General features: G+C 34.9%; 1 protein-coding gene across 1 annotated transcript in view; it reads right to left on the reverse strand.

Moving 5' to 3' along the window:
- Positions 1–12,025, reverse strand: part of LOC127845997 (dipeptidyl aminopeptidase-like protein 6) — a 62,884-nt gene extending 50,859 nt beyond the window's left edge. The window contains exon 1 of the mRNA XM_052377177.1: positions 11,939–12,025. Coding sequence (XP_052233137.1) covers positions 11,939–12,025 — 87 coding nt within the window. The remainder of the gene's footprint in view (positions 1–11,938) is intronic.
- Positions 12,026–12,259: the final 234 nt, after the last annotated feature.

Raw genomic sequence — 12,259 nt, forward strand, 5'->3', positions numbered from 1 at the left:
TCTGGAACTATTGCATTTCAGAGCAGCGCGGTGATTTCTACAATAGGTTAGCACGCACAGTTTTCATCGATAGTCACGTGACTAGATTTAATTCTCATCGCGCTCTATCCTCGCGCTCTATGCAGCATCAATAAGTTCCATCAGACGTAGGCGTTTATTCCAATCGATTGTAAAAAAAAATAAAAAAAATAAATATATATATATATATATATATATATATATATATATATATATATATATTTATACTTATGTAAACGGCTTTAAAACGTGTTCATTCTCAGCGTAGTATATTAATTATAAATAATAAGGATACACGTAAAAAATTGTTCCCATATATGTTTTGTAGCTTTAATCCGTATATTTATACCGATATAAAGCATTCTTGCATATTTTCCAAAATGTCCTCGTGCTAACGTATACGTTCAAGTGAATGCCAATTGGGTATGTATCTATAGCATTATTTTACATAATTCATAACGAATTTGTCTGTCTATCTTTCAAAGATTCCTTTAAACTCTAAACTAATTATTAAATATCATACTTCGATTATATTGTTTGGAAATCAACACAGTTATGGCGTAACTGATGACTTACTTGTTTGTTTGTACGAAATGTTGTATTAATATATTTGTAAGGCAAATGTATACATGCGTTTGTTTAGGTTTCGGTATAATGATCGTTAATTAAACCTTAACAAGATGGCAACATTGCGTTTCTTCTATAAGTATAAAGCAGTGCAAACGAATACCAAATATGTTGAAAAACAACTGTTAAATAATCATGCTATAAAACAAAGCCTGACCACAGGCAGCAGTATCATAAATTTGCCCCCCCCCCCCGGGACCCTACCCACCCCCCCCCCCGAGTTTACCCCAGGGGTTCCAGATTGTTAAATGTACACCTATTGTGTATGGTTTGACTTTTCAACAACGAATATTGACCAAAATACATAGTTTGAAAAAATAACCCTCGTATAGGTATTATATATACACAAGGTATGAAACGCACTATATGCCTATTGCTGAAAGATTGTGGAACACTGGACGTGAACTTTTTAATCGAAAACACACATGTTCCCATGCAGTTGCCGACAAAATGCAACTGGATTCGTTAAAAGACAGTAAAAGCAACGAGATTACACTACTAACCGATCTCCTGCTCGGCTAATAACTTTAATATTCAATTACATTTAACAATCTGGAACCCCTAGGGTAAGCTCGGGGGGGGGGGGGGTGGGTTTCGGGAGGGGGTGGGGGCAAAATTATGATACTTCTGCCTGTGAGCCTGACAACCATACTATGGATAAATACAACAAAGGGATGCAAACGATTTAACCCCTATAGGTATGTAAATAAAGAGTGACTTCCCTTTAATACCTATCGTGAAACTAACGACGAGATATTCCAAGCAAACTTCTATGGTATTTGTTTGTAAGAAACTGGGACATTACATTTGACAAGTCTATCAAATAGTATAGATTCGATGGTAACTCTAAGTTAACTCATGTATACAACATGCTGAATCATTTACAAATATTATATGTAAATACTAAATATTTACTGATTGCTGTGACGTAATACCCTTCTGCTGTTCACGCCCACAAAACACTTCTCGTACAATGTTCTGCTATATACGATCCTAAAAAATTATTATATTATTCGGAAATAATATTGGATCAAAATTCCGTTATAAGTCTTAGCTCAAAAGGATATATTTTCCTGACGGTCGCAAATAAATGAATAAAAAATAGACATAGTTGTAACAGATCGTTTTTATAGAACCCACAAATAAACCGTCCAGCACCATAGTGAACGCCACGAAGGTCCTTCTGGTCTTAAAGTTACCGATCAGGCAGCCCCAAAACATATACAGAACGCTGGCATGATCTGTCTGTTTTAGGGTGATTTGAAAATCATCAAAATGCCTGATTGCTCGAAGTGGTGTTCTTTATTGCTTATGTATGACAACTGTTTCAACCGCAGATGTATTCACTTGTGTGGTAAATAAGGACCGGTCAACCATGGAACTTGGCATCCGCCGGTAATGTAGTTAGGAAACGCATAGCGTTCGGTAAATTTTAAGAGATATCCTAATAAAGATTTAGCACTGCCGCAATATCTTTGAAGTTATTCTGCGAGGAATGCAAGACGCGTTTCTAATGACATGATTTGATTTTTTTGTGTTGTGAAAAATGCATTTATATGCTACATCCCACTAAATATATATACCCTTTGGTATGGGTAATTTCTTCACTGGGTGTCATACCACTTCAAATGTCTAAACATCAAATTGAAGTAATATCATGTTTTACGTGGACATGCACAATCGTTGATTTCCGATTTAGGAAGAAATGTGTATTTTATGTCAATGATTGTCGGATGCGGTTGAGTTCATTTCGTGGATCCGTACACCAACGAAATCAACGACAATCAATGACAATCAATGACAAAAGAATGAAAATTATTTGACAGGATAGTGTGTTAGTTATGTCTGTTTGTCTCACGAAGATTAGTAAGACAATTGTCATAAAATTAACAGTAGAGTAACAGAAGATCATATGTTCTTGAAAAAAAACTCAGTTGATTAAAGTCACTATAACGCTCAAAATCAACGAAAATTTCGTTAAGTATTTCGTACAATAAAGTTAACACCTTAACAATCAGTGTTCCTTATAGCAATAGCCAAAATTTCAACGCTAGATGTGGTGTGATTACTTAGATTTTTGTAGATACAAAATGCTTGTTTTTATTTATTTGTGGCCACAATTAATTCCGGGTGTGTAGAAATACCGAAATCCCCGTAATTACCGAAATCCCCCGAAATCCCCAATAATATTGACTATTTATCAAAATACTGCGAATATTAAGATAGAATATTGCAAAATACAATCTATTCACTGATGAAAAATTGTTTTTATCCATGTTTGGTAGTTAAAAACTAACATTTTTACATATTTATTTGGATTCCGAGTATGAATCCATAGTGCATGTTTTCACAAGCACGATCAGGTACAGAAATCCCCGCTGTAAAGCTCTTCAAGTGTCAAAAAATCATCTGGGTGGCTTTTTGATATTAGAAAGAAGAGGTAAAGACAAAAACTTAACAACAATATTTACTGTGGGGATTTCTGTACCTGATCGTGCTTGTGAAAACATGCACTAGGATTCATACTCGGAATCCCAATAATTATGTATATATTTTAGTTTTTCACTACCAAACATGGATAAAAACAATTTTTCATCAGTGAATAGATTGTATTTTGCAATATTCTATCTTAATATCCGCAGTATTTTGATAAATAATAAATATTATTGGGGATTTCGGGGAATAACTGGGGACTTCGGGGTATTTCGGTAATTACGGGGAATTCGGTATTTCTACACACCCAGAATTAATTGTGGCCACAAATAAATAAAAACGAGCATTTTGTATCAACAAAAATCTAAGTAATCATACCACATCTAGCGTTGAAATTTTGGCTATTGCTATAAGGAACACCGATTGTTAAGGTGTTAACTTTATTTTACAAAATACTTAACGAAATTTTTGTTGCTTTTGAGCGTTATAGTTACTTAAATGACGGCGATAGATTGCGGGTTTCTCAACCAGCTTATTATGCTCTTAACTGGGCAATCGCCAGTGGCGTAGCTAGCATTTGTTTTAGCTGTAGGCCCGGATATGATACATAAAAACGAGGGGTCCGGGGGTCTTCCCCCTGAAAATGTTTAAATCCTATAACGCCTGTGCTGAGATTTAAAGCATATCTAGACAAATAATAAGATATGAAAATATAAGACTTTGGCCTGTTTTTCTTTTATATTTTACTGTTTTATCTCAATGTCAGATAACTTAATTTTTCTGTATTATCTTTATACCAGGGAACTAAATTTTAAAACTATATGGAACAGAGAAACATTTAAAAGTGTAACACTCAACTTATTCACAAGTCAAACCATAGGAATTTTTTCCAATAATACTGTTTGCATGTTTATAACCGCACGTTTTTTGTTTGGCATCAAGGGAACGAACCGATCCGGTATCAGATTGATCGGGATAAGGGGGGAACTGCTTCATTTTAATTTTGCGCGGTCATAAGCATCATTCGGAATATTTCTTAAAAATCCAACGATAATCGATTACAACTTACTGTAGTGTTGAAAGGGAGACAAATATATCTGCCAATCTCTTGCACGACGGTTACATTACATTCACCTCTGTGTTGGGCTCAGAACGGACTATTGTAATGAAAGCGTCTCATTCACGTCATGATCATACCAAGCGTTCATCATTGAGGTTACATTATACTTAACAATCTCTTGCCCGACGGTTACATTGCATTCACTGCATTAAAGAAAACCATCTCATACCATGATATCTTATATCAGTCTTAATTCATTATTATAAAATTGATATGGTTTTTTGATGTTAAGAAACCAACATACATACACACGTCGAAGCAATTCCTAACGTCACTCAATAAACATTATGTTCAATTATTTACATATGTAAAGTGCGTGGAATGATTCCATCTGCGTAAATGGGCAATACAATAGTTCCAAAGAGTTGCATTAAAACTCGCAAGTTTTTGCACGATTTATCGTACATTTTAAAGCCATATTTCTTAATTTAATGCATGCGATCTTAAATATCCAATCAAATATACATTGAATGCGTTTGTTCGGTTTTAGCTATTTTATAGACAAAATTGCGTGCTGAGCCTTTCGCAGAGTTGTATGTGAGAGCAAGGAACGACAACTCTGCGTGGAGATTGATATATCTGCACGTAGATCTATGTAAACTTGTAACAGCAAGTCACGTAAAAGAAGCGAGCCAGAATCTATGCACATAGAAAGAAGTAGAGTTGATAATTGGAAGATATGTCATTTGAACACGACCAAAATCCATTGTCTGAGGATTATGTCAATATGAAATGCAGATTTCTAACACCTCATCCCCTCAGGGTCAACATTTTAATGCGTGTTTTGAAGTTGAAGCATTTTTATTTTGCTTATGTTTAAAACAATGTAGGCCCGGGTCGGCTGTGCCTAATAGCAGCTACGCCACTGATTGGAAATAACAAGCCTGTCTATACAAGACAGATACACGGTTATGCATCTGAATTAATAAAGCAGTGTTTGCTAAGAACACGATGACCATCAAGTGGTTAACTAGAGGGGTAATCACGTGATAGTCAAGATGGCGACGTCCATACCGAGACAGTCGTTTTATACCCTTTATAACTTCTGTTTATTTTTTAAATGACGCTCACTTTCCAGCCATATCAGTAAAAAAGGAGATTAGCGTTTATTTTGTATTTAAATTCGCTTTATATCTCGACTTTACTTCCCGCAAATTTTCTTAGTCCTAATTAGGTCATCCCGCTAAGAAATTTCGCACCGAGTAAAGTCGAGATATAGAGCGAATATTACTATAAAATAAAAGTCAGTAACTTTCTTCTTAATATGACTGGAAAGTGAGCGGAATTAAAAAAAATAATACAAGTACAAAAGGGTATAAAACGACGAAAAATACCTGCCTCGGCATGGACGTCGCCATCTTGTTTGTCACGTGATTACCCCCTCTGTTAACGCTTGCTTGAAAAAAGATATGGCGTATTTGGACGATTCGGTGAATACTTTGCTCGCGACTAAAATAATGGATACGCGTTTTCTTTCGTTTTTTGATTCCATCGGATCAGGTGGTTTGAAGATAAATAACACATGTATGATATTTATAACTATGATATAATATCATCATTAATATTTATAATAAACTCCAACGTGTTTATAGGGTTTTGTGTTACATTCCAAATGACTCGCAGCATAAATACATCACAAAATAATTTCGAATATCTCCAAAATAATATTTGGTATATGCAAAATAACTGAGGATCGTTATTATGATTCGCGATTAATACCAACATTTATCATGTTCATGAAATACAATTATGCGTGGCACTGGCTACGTGTAAATATGCTTAGCACTCCAAGAAAACAGCTCTGATGCGGACAAACTATAAGTTATCAATCTCGATATGGAGTTCATATTACCCGAATATCCGCCAAATTACGTTGTAATTTATACATTTATCAATACGAAACAACACAAGTATTCGCATTTTTTTCTTTTTTTTTTACTTATTTAGTAAGTCGTTATATAAAAGTTTGTTCCAAACTTGTCTTATATATACACAATTGCAGACAAAATGAAACCACTGAACAACGTATATATATGTCCCTAAAAAGTAATGCTTACAATGAGGTGTTCAAAACCCAGAGTATTTTTGTACTAATGTCGACAGCAACCATATACTTACAATAATATTTTGTTCAGACATACATGTATGTAACATGGAACGTCTGCATATAAACATATCAATTGTTGAGTATATTCCATTAAATATTTAGCGTTCTGTCATGTGTGTGTCCTTTATTGTTCCAATAGATAGAAACAAAAAACAACTATTTGACATGAATACATAATTCGCACCATCGGTGCAAAGAGGTACCATATGCCTTCGTATTTCAATGGCACATGGTGCCTTTTTGCACCAAGGAGGCGAATTATGTTCCTTTTGTCATAATTGTTCGCAGTACATTACTTATCTTTTCTCAACGTATTTGTGTTTCGCGTTTAAATTTGCGTATACAGTTTTCTATGGGTGGCATACGCATACCAATATATGCTGAGACTGGTACTGCTGAGACTGGTACGAATATGTACTGTGGCACAGATGTGCCATTTTCATTTTTTAATTGTTCGCTTGCGAACAACTAAGGTTAGTAATACTCGTTGCAAGTCGCTCTGCTCTTAACTACGCTAAGAACGATAACCACCGCATCTGCATAATCTGAGGCTATTAATAGATGCGGGAAAATAACACTTTTGCTGATAAACACGTATAGAGGGATGTTTCGTAACCTCGTTCATAGTGCATGCTTCTACAGCGGGTTTAAATTTCATATTTCTGGGAAACGTTCTTTTGTTCTCAACAGATAGCGGCGATCCTTTGTATTTACGGGTGCTAACAACGCAATAGTAGAAGGTTAAGCCTGTTTATATTCACAGTTCTCAATTTACGAAACATTGAACATGAGTTCACCAATTACTACAGGTATACAATAGACAACCACAAAAATGCTTTATAATCGCTAAACCCGAATATAAAAGACAACTAAATATAACAAGAAATATGTCTTAAAAAGGTAGTCGGCGTAAATGCTGACTTTGAAGTAAAGTTTGCAATTTACGTTTCTTAATAATTAAATTAAAAAAAACTTTACCTGTTGTGTGTTGTTGATTTTTTCACTTGTAAGTCGCATATTCACCACATGAAATGTGTGTTATAATTGTCAAACCACATTAGTATACTTAGATAAAAATTGTAATCGGGATTGCACATCATGTGTCCTCACATGTCTTATTATGAGTATAATTCTTCGCCATCGAAATATATCGTATGTTAATACTTGATTTACACGCAGTTTTCTTTCGACACATTTAAATCACACTTTCGTAGCCGCATCATGCGAAAATGGGTCTTACGCGTTTCGGCCAGCGTATCTTTAGCCGAACATGTGCATTGTGAAGTCTGGTCAGAGGTGATGCTGTTCGCTACAAAATCAATCAATGAGGTATGGTCTCATCATTTATCTTCTGACCAGACTGAGAGATGCGCAGGCTGAGAAGGCTCTATATAGGATGGGCGCATATAAGTAAGACCCATTTTCGAATGACGAGGGTCATTAAAAATCTCATTGCGAATTGGAAATGACACATTTTAGCACAATGCTTTTCGTTACAAAATTGAATTAAAAATATCAAACTTGTAAATAAGGGCAGCCTATCCAGGCGTTCAGGAACGATTTCCAGACGTGCTGACCGAGTACGGCAAACATTTGTGGTTGGATAATTAAACGATTTTCCTCTTATCATGACACTATACTATTTCGGTAATGTTTGTTTTCTCATCTTGAAAGCAAAATTGTGTTTATCGATGGTCAATTATGTAATGCCCGGACGAGTTAGTGAACGAGTACTGACCCGGAAATTCTGCGAGATGGATTTTAACGCGTAATTGTAACTGGGCCACAATTTGTGTCGTTTGAACATACAGAGAGTAGTCCGGAATTCCTTACACTGAACAATTCTACATCCTCTGCGCTAAGCACAGACACAGTGATGTAGCCAAAGTTCAGAGGTTTTATCTCGAATCAGCCTATGAAATATTCGAAAATATTAATGTGTGTCTGCTTGCGTTATTTAAAAGTCATTTAAGGTGAAAGCTGGGTAAAACAGCTACGCCGAAAAAGCGAATTAGTACTCTATACCTATGTTTAGGTCAAAGTTGTTGACCCCGTGTGAAATGCTGGGGTAACAAGTAATGCATAAACAACAAAGTACGAATCAACAGGGCTGTTTGTATGACTACCTAATTCATGAGTAAAACGTATTGCTCGCAGATTTATTTTTCTTTTTCTTTCATCAATAATCTTATTGTATATTTTGAATTTGTATATGGTGTCAAAAATCTAAAGTTTTGTACAGGTAATATTCATCATGAAATTATATTATTAGTGAGATAGGTATTCGATATTCCAACAATATTCATTTTATATGATGGTGATTGCAAATTGTCTTTATATTCAGTTCTCTTTACCATTTTCATCATACTTTCTATGCTTTCAGAACGTCAAAAAGGGCCATGTTGTTGTTATTTTGTCAAGTTTTCTCTATAAAATAAATAGGATGATAAAAAGTGCACACAAATCTCGACCCGTGCGTTATGACACACTCTTTATAAATGTGAATGGCGTGTGTTCATTTCAAACTTATTTATTTTGAAAAATGAGTTGCATCTTTAATTATGCCATAGCAAACAACTTCAGTGCCTTCAGCGCTTTGATCTATTTAAGATGTTCACACTACCTATCAACTTCCCCGACATATAAACGGGTAAGCTAATTCGAAATAGGGAACGAAACAGCTCGACAGTATGCACAGTATGCACATTATGTGTGCACTTTTAGCAACGCTATTACAAACCACTGAACTCATACATATTGGTTTTAGAAATCGTATCGGCGATATGCCGCATGGCAATCCATTAAAGGGGCCTTTTCACAGATTTTGGCATTTTTTTAACTTATTCATTAAATGCTTTATATTGATAAATGTAAACATTGGATCGTAAAAGCTCCAGTAAAAAATCAAGAAAAAAATTAAAAAAAGGAAAAGAAGATTGCCCGGAGCAGGTTTCGAACCATCGACCCCTGGAGTCCTGCCAGAGTCCTGAAGTAAAAACGCTTTAGCCTACTGAGCTATTCCGCCGAGTACACATTATTGACGTATTTTATACCTTATATAAGCAATCTTCGTAGTTTCACAAAATTTAACGACAAAAACAGAACTCTCCAAATTATTCAATCGTTTCGCGTTGCAACGCTTTATAATTTTTAGGTTTTAAAATCGTCAAAAGATGCATATAATGGCTATATTAGAGCATGGTTAATGTTCAGTATTACTGTTTCCTCACAAATATCATAACTAAAACGAAAACTTACGAATCTGAAACAATTTTTTTCAATTTTGTCAATTTACCAAAGCGTGAAAAGATCCCTTTAAAGAATGCACATAAACTACAATAGAAACATCGTGCGAGACGGCAAGAGGGCGCACCATCTTTCAGAAATATGTAACAAGGTTTAATGGAGGTAAATTAATATTTACTGTGCTACTGCTACTAATGTGTATACATGTATGCCATTTGGTAACTTTTCTCAAATAAAGGTGCCTGTAATAAAATTAAGAATGGGCAATGGCTGATACAAATAGAGTTTTACTATAATCAAATCAAATCAAATTTTATTTTAAGTCGGTAAATGTGCAACAAAGAAACATTAGCTATAAACCGACATTTACAATAATAACAATAATAACATTAATATTTAAAACAAAACATCAGCATTAAATGATACATAATCCATCCTATAGACTATTTAGACATGAGGTATTTAAAAACAAATATATTCATATAGGGAAAATATTAAAAGAACTGACAGACTACAAACATCACAAACATAATTGGAAGATAATAAATTAAATTAAAATGTGTGTGGAAGTTGCTGATCTTGACCTAGGTCTAAAACCGCAATAAAACGAAATACATAAGATACTGAAATAGGAAAATAACCACAAAAGTACACCAAGTAAGAAAAGAATAAAAACATATATCCCCCCGAATCAGATTTGGAAAGAACTGATCAGCAACTTCCTCACAAGTGCATGACACAATTGGAATTTATTTCATAGTTAAAACATGAAAAGCAGCAATTACATGCACACAAAATATGCAAAAACAAAAGGACTCACGCTCTTAGGGTAATAGAGACGGAAAAATGGATGATAGCTACACATGAAAACAAAGCAAACAGAAGAAAACAAGGGAAATGCAAGCAAATATAAACAAAGAGCAGTACAAATAAACTAAATGCAAACAAAACTACAACTACATGAATAAAACTATGTAACTGGGGAACAGCAAAAACAAGCGCAACTCTCTCCACTCCATGCGCTGACCAAACTTCGGAAGCAATTGTAGTTCGATTGGTCTCTGAAGTTTTGCGGTAGAGAATTTCAAAGTTTGGCCGCGCTGAAGCGGAAAGAGCTGATGCCGTACCTTGTGGTCCTTACCCTAGGTATAACAGCATTATTGAAGTACCTATCCCCAGCAATATGTTTATATTTGAAAGGTCATGTATGCTATGCTAGTCTGGTGCGAGCAATATTGAATATCGTTTGAGAGAACTTAATTGGAAGTGCACACAGACACAAAGGATATTGCACGAGAAAATGCAATTTGTTTTAAATAAAATATTAATTGATTATAGTTTAGTGTTGTGATGGACAAAATGCAATTTATCATATATCTTTATGGAATATTGGCAAAATAATAATCGAAGCATTGGACAATACGATTTAAGAAAGTGGGTGAAAGAAAAAACAACTTGCATTCATTACATCCGTATACCAGTGTTACTTTTCCTAACACATATTAATGCTTGAAGAATATGCTCAACCATGGGATTCCCATAAATCTATGAAAATTATGAACACAACCATCATACGCTACCACAACGAACGCATTATTTCACTTCATTAGTCACTCTTATTTATGTCGTTAACAGAGGGGGCAATCACGTGAAAAACCAGATGTCGACGTCCATGCCGAGACAAGTAATTTTCGCCGTTTTATATCCTTTATTACTTGTATTTATTGTTTAAACGACGCCCACTGTTAGGCCACATCAGCAAAAAAGTGATAAGCGTTTTTTTTAACATTCGCTTTTAATCCCGACTTTGCTGGCTACGACCTTTCTTAGCGGGCGCTGGAATTTTGTAGCCCGTTAAGAAATTTCGTCGTCATCGTGTTTGTCAAGGGAATATCCCTTCTGGTTACGCATACAGTTGATGACGTCGTTATGCACGAACGTTAGACGTTTCAGCTTGTTTTCGCACTTGTGTTTATTAACTGTGGTAAATGAGAAATCGAAAGAATCATTTGTAGCTTTCAAATATGGTCAAATATTTATTTCAATCGTGATAACTAAATCAGTATGTTTTGTCGAGTAGCGTACAAATTATGTAATTACTAATATTATTGTTAGAATGATTATGAACGTGGCGACGTTGAGGAGGGTTCTGTTGTTATTGCTCTGGCTGCGTATTCCGATTTTATTCCAGGATGGCGATGATGATCTTTATGCTGCGTTTGATATATTGCGTATGACATTCTGGTTGTTGTAGTTGTTTTTTCTGCTGCTGCTTATCCTGTTAATGATGATGATGATACTTCTGCTGATGAGTTATTGAAGCTGCACATTTTTTTTATTCGTTATTACACAATAAAAATTAAAAGAAATAAATCATTTCACTTTACCTCCAAGTCTACAGGCTGTTGCACTTTTTCTTTGCCCTTCCCTCGCGATATCACAATCACATTTGATGCCCCAGCCACCGAGTTCATATTGCCAAAATTTGTCCCAAATATTAAAAATTGTATTATAACATTTTACTATGAATTGAATTCCATAAAACTAAATCCATCCACAGTCCAGCATTCCATCGATACTTATATGGATACATAACGGAAAATAAAGACAGAACCCTTAAACATACAAACCTGGGACTAATAACGCTTATTATTTTCATCTAACAACTGAGTTTATTATAAAACCTGTATTCTTATCAATTAAGTTTC

Source organism: Dreissena polymorpha, chromosome 9 (genome assembly GCF_020536995.1).
Source record: "Dreissena polymorpha isolate Duluth1 chromosome 9, UMN_Dpol_1.0, whole genome shotgun sequence".
Taxonomy (NCBI): Eukaryota; Metazoa; Mollusca; class Bivalvia; order Myida; family Dreissenidae; genus Dreissena; species Dreissena polymorpha.